At 37.2% G+C, this 16,700-nt stretch overlaps 1 protein-coding gene across 1 annotated transcript in view; it reads right to left on the bottom strand.

The window, feature by feature from the left end:
* The window catches only part of AGBL4 (ATP/GTP binding protein like 4), an 895,196-nt gene extending 881,012 nt beyond the window's left edge, over nt 1-14,184 (bottom strand). Inside the window, exons 1-2 of the mRNA XM_018072022.2 lie at nt 14,130-14,184; nt 13,621-13,743 (exon numbers count right to left, since the gene is read on the bottom strand). Of these exons, the coding sequence (XP_017927511.1) occupies nt 13,621-13,743; nt 14,130-14,184 (178 nt within the window). The remainder of the gene's footprint in view (nt 1-13,620; nt 13,744-14,129) is intronic.
* Between the last annotated feature and the right edge of the window lie 2,516 nt (nt 14,185-16,700).

Here is a 16,700-nt window from a genome sequence, read left to right as displayed (position 1 = left end):
GTATATATATATTTACAGATAGATATAGATATAAAATAAATAATACAATAATTAAATATTCCAAATGTAGCATCCACAGTAAAGCAACATTGGATTGCATTAATCAGGCAACACTGAATTTTCTCCAAATTTTCTAATCCATACACTTCGGAATTTTATTTTGTTATAATATACTAGCCTGTATTTGCTATCACTATGAAGCCACAGAGATAAAAAAGACTAAATCACAATTATCAAATTACAATTTTCTGATTTCAGCATTCTTCCTTTCTCATATGAATCAACAATTTAACATATGTCTTGCAGTTATTATTATCAGTTAACAAAGCTTGTTACAGTACTGTCAAAGAACACAATATTGCTTTTCTCCTCATCTTGGTTAAATCAGCCAAAACTGAATAGGTTGCAAAAGATAACACTTGTTCTCCCTCCTCTTTCTTTACTCAGCTGGTTCATTCTTCATTAGTCTGACTCAGAGGAGATAACCTAGCACAATTCTTCCAACAGTATTTAAGTTTTCCTGTACTGCTGAAATAATATCAGTTATTGTTACATTATATCTGAAATAGTATCTATTATTCCTAATATCTGTTGAAGCATGGCAGACTCTAAAATAGCATCCCTACAAAGGAAAGTCCATCTTATCCGCCGTGATTCAGGATGACACATACTTTGTTCAGTTTTAAAGAGTAATCAAAGGTGTGGGCTTAAATCCAATTAGTGTGCTTCAAAGAAGATAATGTCAAAATGCTTCAAATGGGGATTCTACTGTATAGCACTGAAGCTCTGAACTTCTGCAAGCCTTTAGATTTCTGAAACTATAAAATGAAAACAAAAGCACCTGCTAAAGCACATGGTGATCTCCCGCAGTAAAAGGCTGTAAGCATTAAGTTATTATTAACCAGGCTAATATTCTAAAGAGAAAATAAAATTAGAGGTCTTGGAAGTCATGTATTCACATCCTAAGAAGCATTGAGATGCCATAATGATTGTTGCACTTCAGACATATTGGACAGACACTTTGAATGGAACTTCTGGTAATCACTCAGAATGTTCTTCTTTTCCTGCCATCTGACCCGTTCTCTTTCCTCTGGCATTCACTCTCACTGACCCCAGACCCAGTAACAGAATATTTGCCCCATTTCCACGGGACTACTAATTCATAGAAAATTTCACAAGTTTATGGTCTCACCCAAAGCCAACAGAAATTGTAGTTTTGCAGAGATTTTTTTCCACTGATTTCTGCCCTGGACCAGGCACTGAAGATTTGGCATCTGTCAACACAGACCCCCTATGCTGTAGAAAATATTTGGAGCGCACAGTTGAAGTTGAAGCTTTGGGTAAGAAACATTCCTTGTCCAAGAGAACATGCAGACTGATTAAGGACAAATGATCACCAAACATCAGAACCTCAATTCCTTTAAATATTACATATATATATATGTAAAATATATATACACACACATATATAAAAAGCAGGAGGAATTTTGGAAAGGCAGATTTAAGAAAACCTTTCAAGGAAGGGATACTTGTAGAGGAAACCATGTGAAAATGGGAAACCATGACTTAAATGAAAGGGACAAGACTGTTTGCTGATGGAAATGCAAATGCAAATATGAGGGAAGGAAATAAATGGATGCCTAAATCCAAATGGATAAAGAAGAGCACACAGATGGAAATAATGTAAAACAAAACAAATGCTAATGGCAGGCCAATAACATGGAGTCCTAGAGATGACGATAACGAGGTTTAATTTGATATAGCATTCAACGTACAGGCTCAAGAAGTGGGGCTCTGCACTCTCTTAACATACAAAAGAAGATACTTCAGCAGTTACATTTACACAAATGCAGAGAGGAAAGATAACTAAGGGGCAGGATGACACAGTGATAATCAAGTAATGACAAGTGTCTGGGATGAGTGAGAATGGATCAATCCCCAAGCTACTGCAACAGAGTTCATGTCTAGGCTTCACAAACGAAGATTTGGGACAGAGGGACTGCAGAAAATACATGCAGTAATGACCAAAAGTCGAGTTGCAACTTGCTATCAGCTTTTATTTTTCAGATGAAAGCATAAATTGATTATAACATCGCTGCCCCATTCCTTGTCTTTGCTTTTAATGAGGAGCACATCTACAACCCAGCTCAGACACAAAGTATTCTGACAGCAATGTGTCTGTAACAGCACAAAACTCAAGAGTGAACTCACCAGCTCAGTATTTATCCAGTCTTGAGATGTTTTGGGCTGTGCTAACACTGCTAAGAAATCTAATCTGCCTGTGCCTACACAAGTGGCAGCCAGCCCAGCACAGGTATACCTGCAATTTTATATTCATGAGAGCATTGAAAATATGTCATTATACAATTTAAGAGTAATATGAAACATATATGTAAAGCATTATATAATTGGACCTTAACATAAGTAAATAAAAACTACAAATAAGAAGAAAGGCAGAAAAAAGAACACGAGTGTCCACAAAAAATTAGTAGTCAATCATTTAAAAAACTCACTGTGAACACAATTTCTTAGGCTGAACACCAAAATACTGAAAGGAAAAAAGAAACCTAGATGTATTATTTTTTAACTCTAAATTTTATACTGCATTTATGAAAAAGGCTTAAAAGTTTTTCACATCTGGAATTTGACATTCATTTACAATCTTAGAAAAGGCTACTAAAAATGAATTATTCATAACATAGTACAGTAGCAATAATAAACAAACCCAATTTTTTTTTAAACAGAATAAATCAAACTTCTTATGAAAAAGCTATCCTACAGTTTCAGATGAGAGAAACAGAGATGTGATTCTACCAGAAATTGTTAGAATATAATAATAACCCTTAATATATTATGGTAATTTACCTTCACATTATGTTACTGTAGTAGATCCTGGAATTCCAGTAGCTGTCTAAAGAACAGCTACTGGATAATTTATGGTTTGTTCCCAGTTTGTTTTCAGAAATACAAACACTAAATCAAAATTAGCATGCTAAAGGCTGAACCTACCAGGCTATTAGGTTACTAAACAGAATCAATAAATGCAAAATGAAGCTCTGCATGTATCCAAAACAATGTGTTTCCCACCTAATAACTTGTATCCAAATTCCTGTTAGGCTGAGCAAAATACTGTAAAATATTTTCTCCTAAAATCAGATAGTATCCATTTGCATTCAAGAATGCAAATACTTTTTGTTTATGCAGAAACACTTCTTCTGAAGTATGTTTTTCTACCAATATTCTTTCAAAAGTACAGACCACTATGGATTTCACAGTGTTTTGTCTCTTCCTACATTAGTGGCAGCTCAAACAAGCAAAGATCTTAATTTGGCTTGTTAACTTTGTAACAGCAGGCAGTTAAAATTTTAAAATTATTTATATAACAACAAGAGCAGAATCTATCTGCAGTGTATTCTAATTTCAGGGATGAAAAAATAAAGTGTTAACCTTCTAAGGGATCTCTAAGGGATCTTTGGGGATTGTCTAGTCCTAGAGCAGGGTCAGCAGAAGCTGCTCCATACTGCATCTACTCAGGTTTGGATGGAGACTCCACAGGCCCTGTGGGCAGCCTGTGACAGTCACTGACAAAATCAATCAAACATGGATACAATTTATGAGGGAAGTCTGAGGGAGCTGGGCCTGTTCACCCTCAAGAAGAGACGACTGAGAGGGGACTTCAACAATCCCATCAGTATCTGAAGGGGGGTGTCAGAGGATGGACCAGGCTCCTCTCAGTGCTGCCAAGCAAGAGGCAACAGGCAGGAACTAATGCTCAGGAAGTTCCAGGCAAATATGAGGAAGAACTTCTTTACTGGGCCATGCACTGCAACAGATTCCCCAGAGAGGGTGTGGAGTCTCCCTCACTGGAGATATTCAAGAGCTGCCTGGATGCAACCCTGTGCCATGTGCTCTGGGATGACCCTGCTGGAGCAGGGAGGTGGCACCAGCTGACCCACTGTGGTCCCTTCCAACCTGATCCATTCCGGGACTCCGTGAAAGGTGTTCATGTAGCTGGAGTAGAGAAGGAAGTACAAGAAATATTACTCAGCCCTCTCCTTCTGTTCCCCTGTTCTTCATAGCATCACTGTTTGATCAAATCTAGGAGACATAATACAAGATATGAAATTTCCTACACTTCATTCAGCATTTGCCTCACACGGATCTGATGCAAAGCACTCTCAACATTTCTCAGCCATTTTGCACTCACTTCACACAGCTGAAATTCCCTACAAAAGGCACTAGGCAGTCAAGAACCAGGTCTTTTGTGCTACTGTCTTCTGCAAAACGGGGATAATATTACAGGTTATTGAACTAACTGAACAAAATACCACTATTTAGTCAAGCAGAATATTTCAATGTTCTCTCAGATGAAAATAAAGCCTTTCCAATACCTTTTAGCTCCAAAATATTTACTGTTCTGATGCCACTTTCTCTTTTATTCTGAGTACAGTCATTCACTGTGCTAGTCTATAGTACCACCTGCATAAGCAGAATAAAGAACACTTTTCAATTTCTTCTAGTTCTGAAGGGTTCTGATTTAAAAAGGCAGAGGTTAAGCATATAAACAGGACAGTGAAGGCAAAGAACTACTTTGGGGAAACAGCAAGGAGAAGCCTCCCTGACAAAATAAACAGTGCCAAAATTTTTCCACTGGCACTGCTCTACACTGCATTTTCCCTGGGTTTGAGAACCCAGCAAGATGAAATTCTGGAAGGGTGGCTGTCAGCTGTTTTAAAGGCTCAAAATCAGATAAAAACCCAAGGTAAAGTTAAGGTCTGCACTGTGCCCATCAGAAGAGATTGACCTGAACCTACCAATCACTCAAGACTAACAGGATTCTCTATTTTAGGAAGCAATTATTCAAAGCAATTATTTCCTTAGTCAGTAACTGAGGCAGAGGTCACCTGTTATTCTATAGAGCAACCACAGATTTATTCAAATCCAGGGTTTTTATATGAGAAGAATTTTGCATCCCCTCATCAGCGACTTCCAATGCTGTTAAAAAAATTTTTAGGTAAAGCACAAACTCTAATCTAGAGTTTTTTCTTTACACTTTCAACTGTCCCAGGCCTCTATTGTGTCCCTGTATATACATACCTCTGTACATTCCTGAGTGATTAACTGATGTCACATTCATGTTCATATTAACATGTGCAGTTTGAAATAAACACAGCTGCATTTATGTCAATGATTTTATATTCAAATATATCTGATTATGCTGAAATAAACACAGCTGCATTTATTTCAGTGATTGTACATTCAGATAAGGATATTTGTTCAGTGTAATGTAATGTTCCTTCACACTGGCAGGGACATTGCTATTCTTTCTTGCATTTCCCTCTATCATTTTTCCAGATGGAAAATTTTGAACAGAGCCAGAAAAATGGAAACTGAAAAATTTATCTCAGAACCTGGTATATACAAAAACCTTTTTGCTTATTGTCAAAAATTACTTAACCATCTTTGTATAAAGTATCTTTGTTGTTGAGGGTTTGGTTTTGTTTTTTTTTAATTCCTTCTCTGTCCAAGAGCAAGCTCACAAAAATCCCACCAACACCTTAAACACTGATGGGAATGTAAGTACCAGGAATGTACAGTGGGAAATGTAAAGAACAGATCTACATCAGGTTGTTTCTGGACAACTGTTGATGTCAGCCCACCATCCTCAACCACTGTCCTCTTAAGAAAATTAGTTTGAATGGAAACAATAACTCTAACACTTTCCTTCCTATTATCTGATCAAACCATAGTTTTGCACGATGTTAATTTTGGCCTGCAACAATAACCTCCAATCTGTTTTTAGAAAATGATAGAATATTATCATAGCTACTAACAGTGATTAACCAGTCAACCAGATGTATCTATCAGGTGAGATCAATGTCCAGCTCAGTAACTGCCAGAAATGGATCCCTGGAGAACAGCATGGAAACAAAACAATCATTTGAAGACACTTCCCAGTATAATTCCCGATTTAGAATGCACAATTTATGAACCTTCTGAGCCAAAAATGGTGTCAGTGTTCAGCTCTCAACCGATTTTTCTTTCCTGGTCTTGTCAGTCGTTTTTTCTGTTTGAAAGCATGACACATGTCAACTTTTAGCACCCACAAGGTCCTGCAGGAAGAAGCTCCACAGCTTAATTAAACACTATGTGAGGAACCGTTCTCCTTTGTTTGCTTTCCACATGTTAACTGCTAGTTTCATTTGACAGCCCTTAGTTTTTGTACAAAGAGAACACATAGGGAACCACTGTTTCATATTCACTGACATTTTGACTAAGAATCATGATTTTATCGACCACTAATATGTTATTCCTCAGTTTTCTCTTTTCCTTACTATGGATTCCTACTCTATTTGACTGTTTCTTATCCGGAGGCCATTGAAAATTTCCTCTGCACTTACAATTATCTGATCACAGACATTTCTGTTTTCATTTCCAGTGGCTTATTCTGGTCCTTTCAGGTCAATCAAACTGCAAATCAACACTTTAGTGTGCTTGTATACAGCTGAGGAGACACAAATATCTCCTGTCTGTGGGAGGAAAGGCTTGGTCTTGAAGAAGGGAGCAAGAGATGGTAAACTGACTGTGAAAATTATAATCAGCACAATAACTACAAATAACATCCTAATTCTTTACTCTTGCTATTACACTAATACTTCTTGCATTTTCATCAGCTCCAGAAGTCACTAATATCTATTTCCCCCAAGTTATGATACCTCACTAATGCCATATGTGTTAGCTGGTATCACCTCGACACCAAGCACTCCCCCATTTGTAAAAATGTCTTCCATATTGTATCTGTTTAGATATTTAAAAGGTTAATATTTAGTTCCATTTGCAATGCTGACCTAGCAAGAAAGAAATTAATTTGGCATTACAGCAGTAACATCAATTTCCCATGTAACTTTAGTAATGCATTTACTGGAAAGAGATTAATATCAATTCCATAAATCATTCACATGCTTTTTCCGGAGTTTGAGACATCTGAGTAATGTCATATATGTTAACTGATATCACTCTGTGCATGCTACATCCATTAATCTATGCCCAGAGTCATCATTAAAACACACAAAAAATTAAAAGCAGTCCTTTGTTCTCAGGGTTTTTGAGACTTCTAACTTGCAGCAGTCCAAAGGTATCGATACTCTGATAGAGTAACTCTGCTCTGAACTGGGAACAAATATGTTCAGAAATGGGAAACATTTGCTAAATTATCCCCACTGGTAGCAATAACCACTTAATACCTTTCTGTGAAACATGGTATAAATTACTGTCAACAAATAAGGAAATAACTAAAGTGTTTCATTAACTGGACACACCTTGATGCCACAAAAGCAGGGGGAAAACAGACATTACTGAAATAACACATCCACTTTCATTCCTTTGTTTCTGCTTTTCAGATGAGCATTCTTACAGAAGTGGAAGCCAAGAGTTCTACCTGACTTGGTGATTCCAGCCCTACATGATAGAAAATTTGGAATAACAACTAGGTTTTGCTCCAAAACACAGTTCAGTCTACTACCAAAAGATTTTTTACGCTAGAAGAAAGTAGTTTTAAACAGTTTTTGCACTTTTTTATTTCTAGTGATGTGCCATTATGATGTTGGCCTGTATTGCTTTATTCCTGCTCCAGGATACCGTAGCAGTGCCACTGAAATCAAGGAAAGAAAGGTATTTCTGTCCACTTAAACATAAGCACACAGAGGATCAGACTGTTTCATAATTTTGGAAGCATATTACAGTTGTATATTAAGATGGCCCAAACTCAACTATTTCCTAGGGTGGATTTCAGTTTTCCTTTGAGCATAATGTTAACAGTATCATGTTCTGTATCATCTTAGTTTTCCTTTTTAAATCTTTCACAAACAAAAGTGGCTGCTTCAGAAAATGTTTTGCAACTCAAACTTTACAGTATTTTATTAATCACAACTAAGATTAATCTCCCCTAATTTTAGCTGTCTAAAGTTACACGCCAAGTCTTAACAACTGGGACACAGGCACTCCCAAAGGGCAATCCATCCTATATTATCTGTGCCTTTGTTCAAAAGATATCTTTCATGGTAAAGCTCAATGGCCTATTTCACGCCTGTAAGTGCTTACAATGAGATCAGTGGAATTACAATCACTTACTGCAATTTTGAGTGTTGTGCAAAGTGTTTTATAAGTACATTATCCTATTTTTGAAATATAGGAAGATATTTAAAACCTTAACAAAAATGATACGAGGGTACTTCTCAGTCATATGAGATCTCTTAATACATTGTAAATCTTAACTTTTTCCAGCTGATTAATATAATTTGCAATCCATCAGCACTGAATTTTTTTATCAGGTTTCTAATGTAAAATATTTTACGAACCTGCTGTTGGAAAAGACAAACTAACGTTTGTCAACAATTTTCACTGCAAGGTGGTGGTACAGCAGTTAACAGAATAATATGAGGTTTACAGTAATTGAGATTGAATCTAAAATTTTACAAAACTTTAATTACAACCTTTTGAACATAAACCACAATACAGAAATTACCCAATCATAACATTTTTTCATAAAAAAATAAGAATTCATCCAAAGGATAGAAGATTTAATGACTCTTGGCGGAGTTCCACTTTTTGGTTGAAATGAGAATAAAAGCAGACAGCAGCTTCATTTTTAATTTCAAGAAACACAGTATTTTTTAACAGTTAAGCAGCATTATAGTTGACTAACAAGCCAAAATATATATTTTCAATGCCTTATTAAAAGCCCTTGCATTTAACAGTGTGAATGCTGAGATTTACGAACCTCTGTGAGCCAACACTGCTCCTTCAATCCTCAAAAGTAATTATAAAACAAGCAATTTGAGCCACAAGCAGCAGAAACTGTCAAGCTTGGGTGTTTTTCCCCCTCCTCACAACACATCCCAGCCTAACTCCAGCTTCCTCCTGCCTTCCCAGAGACATCCAAAAGGGCGAGGCAGAAGGCACTGGGATACACCCCGATGGATAGGCTGGAGTGACCAACCAACACCCCCCTGGTGACTGGTAACCCAGGTCACACCAAACACAAGGAGCAAGACTTGAGCTTGCCTTGCATTTTTCTGCAGTGAAGGCCCAGCTGGCAGTGCCAACACAAGCTTTTCATATGCCAGGTCTCTACATCGAGAGCCTGGGGAGGCAAAAGCCACAGGTTTTTAGAGCCCACCTGGAAATCCCCCTGGGACGGAGCCAGGAAGGCAACTTGTGGCTACACCCAGCAAACAGACTTGGCACAATGAGAAAAAAGGTGAGGTTTTTTTTTAAGGGCTGAGACATTTTTTTTTTTATGTTTTCTTTGTTCACTTTGCAAAATACGCGTAAAAAGCTTTTTGTGCATCATGTAAAATTAATTAATTAAAAGTTTGTTACCTCATGCAGAAGCAAAGCTACTGCAGATATGTAAGTTCCCAGAAAAACAACTGGCTTCCAGCACTGGAGGTATCATCTCCAAAAACATCTTGTACAGGAAAAAATGACTAAGCAAATAACAACAAGTCTTAGCCACAACACAAAATAGGCTGCTGACTAAATGGATGCCACCAGAAATCACACACAATAAGGCAACACAAGACAGTAGGGGCAGCTGCCTAAACTAAACTCTGAAGTCCTTTAGACAAAATGTCTGAAATACCAATTCACCTTGGTATGAGACGACAGATTCCCTGAAGAACAGTTTTATATCAAAATCTGGGCCTGGCTCAATCTGTAAGGACTTCTTTGTATAGTAGAAGTCAATACATCCTTTTCCCCAGAGGGAAAATTCCCATTTTGCCAGGACAGGTAGGATGAGAGGCAAACATCTGTACAGTACTGCATTGCTGCTAAATTGCAACTGTGTTAATAATTTAATGCCTTAATGAATATTAGGAAACAGAATTACAACTGACCAAATGTGTACATTTCAAATGTGACATTTATTTCCTTTAAATTTGTTCTGTGCATAGATAACTGCTTCGATTTTTCCCTGAAACTAAATCTTGTGAAAACTGACATTATCCAAAAATTATGTTGTGGTATGCAACAAATTTGAATTGTCATCAGTTTCTTTTATGCTAATGATAAATCAATGTAAAAAGTTTGGTTTGGCTGTATATATTCTTGAGCATTAAAGATAACAAGGAAGATTCCAGGCAGGACACTAGCTATGGAAACACAAATTCCTGACATACTTGCAAGTTGATAATTTTCTCTTTTCTTTACTCCTCTGTCTGTTATTAATAAGATAAAGTGTTCAGCCACCATTCTTCATTTTTATTTTACAGCGATGATTTTTTCACCAGTAATAGATTCATTAAGGGTGAGTAAAGTGCAAGCCACCAACTGGTTAGGCAGCTCTCCTTCTGAAAAGGACCTGGACAGTATAAGGGATCACAAATTTTTTATAAGTCAACAGTGCCATGCTATTGTGAAAAAGATTGTGAAAAGCAGAAGTAAATAGATGGCAAGGCACGTCATGTAATAAACTCCACATGGTATTGGCACCATCTTATCTGAGTATCATGCTCACCTTGGACCACTGCCAATCAAGAAAGGACCAAAACAGCTGGAGATAGGCCAGAGGAAATAAGGAATGATAGAAAATTTGGAAAATGTGAGCACTAAGGAACCACTGGAAAAAATAGCAGTAATTTAACCTGAGAAGGAAAAGGCCAAGGAAAGATATGATAGCAGCTTTCCATTAAGTTAAAGAAGAAAGGAATAATCTGCTTTCTGTGCCTATAGGACTGGACAAGAATTAATGCCTTTTTGGTAAGAACATTTCTACATAGAAAGCAAATGTTTCTTACACTAAGCAAATTGCAGCATTAGAATGGATTGCTGCTTTCTCAGTGAAACTCAGATACATAAACATCTGCCAGGAATGGCAAAACTAGGGTATTTTGCTTCTCAACAGAGTGGGCTAAAAAGAAATCCCAGTCCCCATTTCATTTCTATTCTTTATGATTTTTTTGAAAGCAAGACACTTCAAAACACCAAGCTGGATATTGGTTTTCAGACTGCATGAAACACAGCTCTCAGTCTCAAACAAATTCATACTTTTCAACACTTTTTAATACAATAATGATAGCCATTACCAAAATGAAACCATTAAATAGCATTTCTTCTGTATGTGATAATATTTTTCCTGATTTCTACAAGCTTAGTAATGTTTTTCTATTCTGAAGGGTATTCACTTCCATTCCTACAATATAAAATCATAGTCATTGAAAAATAGGTCTAGAAGGGAATGTTCAGTTCTATCAACCAGATCTGTCAAGAAAATAGGAATGCAGCCAAAGAAAGGAAAGCCACTTATGGAATCATATTTAACACAACTTCTATTTTAGAATCATAGAATGGTTTGGGTTGGAAGGGACCTTAAAGATCATCTCATTCCAATCCCCCTACAATAGGCAGTGACACCTTCCACTATCCCAGGTTGCTCAAAGCCCCATCCAGCCTGGCCTTGAACACTTCCAGGGACAGGGCATCCACAGCTTCTCTGGGCACCCCGTGCCAATGTCTGCCCCCTCACTGTAAACAACTTCTTCCTTACAGGCCATCTCAGTCTTCCCTCTCTCAGTTCAAAAGCACTGCTCCTCATCCTGTCCCCACAGGCCTTGCTAAAGCATCTTTATCTTTCTTACAGGCCCCCTTCCCATGCTGAGAGGCCACAACAAGGTCTCCCCAGAGCCTTCTCCTCTCCAGGCTGAACAGCCCCAGCTCTCCCTGCCTGTCTCCACAGCACAGGTGCTCCAACCCTCAGAGCATCCTTGTGCCCTCCTCTGACTCCTGAGGTCCATGTATTTCTTGCAGTGGGGACCCCAGAGCTGGGTGCAATGCTCCAGGTGGGACCAGTTTTATAATCTGTCCTTTGAAAAAGGCAATTTCAACAGGATATTACCATTTTAAGGTGGTACTCAAAGAGCATCAGTGCAGTCCTTACAAATGCTGCATATCGTTGTTTGGATAACAAGAGGGGATAGATTTTTACATTAATAACAATTTCATAAATTATCCAATAATCAGTTAATTTGCTTTGACCAGTAAAAGTACTCTAAGCAATTACTTGGCTGACATATAATAAAAGATAAAGTGAATTTACATATGAAGTGTACACAATATTACTCCCATTCTTGCTAATACATCATCATCACAAGAAAGTAAATGAAGGTATTCATTTCATTCATATTTGTATTTTGGAAGTGTGTGAATATGCAAAGCAACATCAGAGCCTCATCATGCTACAATGTAAATAAACAGAGTATTTCAAAAGCACCTGCCTCTATCCCATGCTATTATTGTCAGAGTATACAAAATATGAATGTTACCTTTGAACTGATTAAATGTTTTCATGGAAAAATGTAATTAATTCCATTGTTCAAAAACTGGAATTAAACCATCATGCAAGGATTCACATTACTTCACAAATAATTTGATGGTTGCTACTGATCCTTTTCATTGCAGAGCAGCTTAGACAGTAAATTTCTCAGCTTGGCCAACTGATTCATTCCATAAGCCATTTCCTGATACAAAATGCAAAATACCATATAGATATTATGAAACAGCACCCAAAGTATTTTTAAAAACACATATTATTGTCTGAACCTCCAGAGACACACCTTAAAAAGAAGATACTTATTATTATTCACTGCATCATTTGCACTTTTTTTACATAATATAATCACAGGATTTAAATAACTCAGTTTAGTATTTATCCAGGAACTGGCAGCCAGTGTTCTACCCTGAGGGACGTAACTCTTCATAAAAAGCTCATTTTACGAGACACTGTAGCAGTTTTGGCATTACCAACACCTCTCACATAAACCATGCTGAAAACTATAGTTTATCCTGCCAAATGCCTTCTGTACATATGGTGTTTAACAGTGTTCTGTAGGTCTGAAAGCCACTAATAATAGATCTAAGCTAAAAATCTGGAAGCACACATGTATGTAACATAAAAATGTATACAATGCTACATATTCATATATACATATTTACCTACAAACCCCACATGCATATGAACATACGTGATTATAACTATTCTTTAAATTATTAGGCTAACTATAACTCTTGTAAAAAATAATTTCTCTTTCAGTTTCCTGTAGCTTCCTAAATTTTAATTCTCCTTCTATTGACATCAGAGGCAGAACTTCCATTAACCTCAGCAGGACAGAATCAGGCCACAAGAAACACAAAGAAATACATTTAAAGACAGTATCTACACATTTGTAAAATCTCCTCACTATGCAAGGATGGTCTTGGCGCTTTATGATGTTAACTGCCCTACTAAACTTCTAAATTAAATTTTAAAATAGCATATTTTAAATACATCTTAGATTAGTGGTCTATAAATACTGGATATAACAACAGAATGTATCTAGATGTGGTTAAAGATGGACCTGCTGAAACGTTCATTGTAGGTTAACAGCAAACTTCACTACCATTTGACATTTGAACAGTCTGCTTTTATGTCATTGACTGAAGTGAATCAGATAACTTTGTTAAGTAGTATTTAATGTAACTCTTCCTCAGAATTCAGACACTTTACACAAAGATGAGTGATAGAGTTAAAAGTGTTAATACATTGACAACTAGGTAACATAAAACAATGCTGAGAATACTTACCACTTTCAAAACAGGCATCAAATATAAGATGTCCTTTTTTAGGCTGTCCAGAATAAGCAGCTGGGAGAACAATGTACTTGCTCACGTTCCCTGCTATGATATCATCACTTCCCGGGGCACTGCCTGCCACAGTAAAAGTGGAAAAAAAATAGTCATGAGCATAGACCAAAAAATACATATATAAAAACCAGTAGAAGGCTACTACCCCATACATTTCTACAGAGCATAAAATTTGCACCGTTTAACACATGCACCAGTAAATGAACTCTTTTCTTTTCAAAGCCTATTTAAGAATTTGGATATAATAATGGCATCATATGTTAAAGTCCCCCTAAGCAACTAACCACACAGCCTGGCTTCTTGCCCAGGTACGACCTGTGGCTGAACACTCTCTATGCAATACTCTGATATTCAGCTGGAGCCACTTCTTTTGGTGGGAGCTCTCTAGTACCTAAATCCTGCACGGATTCCCTGGAATTGAACTCCTCACCAGCTTCTTATTTTATTACAATCCTCAGAAGCATCTTCCCAGCTATCAGCATTAATGGGATCTTTTTCCTCCATCCTGCTGCCTATTTTTATGCATCTTAAATGAACTTAGAACCTTTGAGACTGTTCAATCCAACTCATACTTGAAATTTTAGAATTATTAGAAGGAAGAGACATTCACCCACGGAGGCATGTGAATATCCAAGCCTCGCTTGCTTAGGACACAAAACTCACAGAAAGAACTTAAATAAAGAAATTTTTTTAAACGTGAAGTTTATTTTATGATAAAATATATAAGGACACAAATGTTCTATACAATGGTATGATTTTTGTCAAAATATATCAGTAGCATATACATTGAAAGCTTTGTCCTTTACAGGAAAATTATACTAACAAATTGCAGTCTGCAAAAAAATTCATTTCCAAAAAGAGAAGGATGAACACTAATTATTTTTCCATTTGAGAAATGCACAAGAAAGTAAGTTAATAACTGTATATTATATTATGCATTTATAGTGAAAGAAATACATGCTAATATAATTACCTGTTCATTCCTCTGATATTGGCTCGGCATTTTCTTCACCATTTACTGTTTGGACAAATATTTTACAACAGAAAAACTATTTTCAGTGTTACAGAAAAGTAGAAGAAATGCATATGTCTTCAAGTGCAGAAGGCATGTGATGGGATAATGGGATGATAATATCTTATTTCACTCTGATAAATAGGGCTACTAAGGCTTCTAGAAATAGACTTTTGGTCTGTAGTGATTTTTTTGACATTTAAATGGGTTATGGGGGATGATAAATGTGACATAAAGCTCAATTTGTTTTATTTTTATATTGAAAACTATTTCACACAAATGTTACAAGCAATTCATATTGGCCCTGAATGATGAAAACAGCTTATTAATTAAAACTGACCTTTCCATATATAAAAGTATTCCACCTCTTGAGGCAAAACACCTTAGCTGAAGTAACAAATTATATCAATGTATTAGTGACACCACAGTTAAAGGGTCTGTCAGGCTTTCTATTACATATATTCACAGGTATATAAATCCCAGATTAAAAAATATGTATATCCAGGTCAACATTCAGCATATAAATCCCCAGTCTTCCCAGGGAAGAAATTTGAAACTCATTCTCTTTGAGAATTAGTACAACAGAACAAAGAGAATTTAGACCATTTCTTACTTTATCATAATACAAAAATGTAGACATTAAATAATGCATGCTATTATTTTTTAAGCAAAATTATTATTTGCAACCTCTAGGTTATTTGTTTTAGACTGAATAATTACCCACAGACAGCAATCTGCGGCATGTAAATTGGTTTCTTTAAATGTATAATTGCTACTTATGGTATTTTTAGCTGGATGTTTTTTAGCAGAATCCTGATACAAATTGCTTAAAGCCTGGTAACACCAGAGGCAAGCTTAGACCTGGGTGGGGCATCTGTGTATCTGCATGGCCATGATCCTGTCACTTGATAAAATTCATCCCTCTGCATCATGAGACCTGTAGTTCAGAGGAGCAGCCAGAGGAAACCCATTTCCTCAGTTTCACTCGAGTGCCACTTTGATTAAGAGCCCCCATACACCCATCGCAGTTAAGATCAGTCAGGTTGTTTGCAGTCCAACACGCAGAATCAACAAAGAAAAATTAATGGAAAACCTGCTGATTTCCACCAAGAGTGCCTGAGCTGCCAGGGACCAAAGTGAAAGAATGGGAGGCAGGGAGTCATCTGAGCAGAGCAGTTAGAAGACTGAACTCCTCCTGGTAAATATTCCCTTTTACATCTCAGCTAAAAGTAATAGGCTGCTTATAAATTGAGAAAGACAGCTGGGAAACACCACTTAAAGATGAGGAAACTAGAAAAGATTACATTCATAACACTGCCACCATAAGACAGTGTAGGAAAAGCAGGCAGAAGGCGGAAGAGAGAGCTACATCTCCCTGGCAAATTAGAAAATCTGCCAATGGAGCCTTCACATGATGCAGAAGGAAGCTGTCAAGTAACTGTGTCCCAGCAAAAAGTTTCCATCTGCTCCTCCTGACCTAACGCAGCCCTCAAGAATGAGAATAAAATCATCAAATAGCCTGTAATTCATAGTCCTTTAACAATATTAATCTCTCCTTGCCTGTTCTTTATTACGCAGCACTTTAAATATTCAGAACGTACTATTGTTATATTTCCAGTTATATTATCTTTAATCTCTAAACGTGCGAAGCCGCAGCCTTTGAACCTTACATTATTATACAGCACAACAGCACTTTGTCCCTTCTGGCACGTTCTCCTTGGGTGATAAAGAAAAGGCCAGACCACTGCCTGAAGAAGAGCCTGCACTGCTGCATGGCTCGATCCTAAAACATGGCTTCGCGCTGTTACTACCTGCCCCAGAAAAAGGGGAGGGGGGCAACCCAGGGTAAAGAGTAAGGGAGAGTAAGGAAAAAGAAAAGCTGAGAGTGGATAAAATGTATATAGTCACCGCCCACGGGTCCAGAGATGACACTTGGCAGTTGCCGCTTCCGTGCCTGTCGGTTGAAGTGTGGCCTTGATCTGCCGGGGGTGACGGAGGGAAGCCCCCA

This window comes from Manacus vitellinus, unplaced genomic scaffold, assembly GCF_001715985.3.
Source record: "Manacus vitellinus isolate BGI_N305 unplaced genomic scaffold, ASM171598v3 scaffold_21_pilon, whole genome shotgun sequence".
In the NCBI taxonomy this organism is placed as follows: domain Eukaryota; kingdom Metazoa; phylum Chordata; class Aves; order Passeriformes; family Pipridae; genus Manacus; species Manacus vitellinus.
This window is presented reverse-complemented; position numbering and strand designations above follow the sequence as displayed.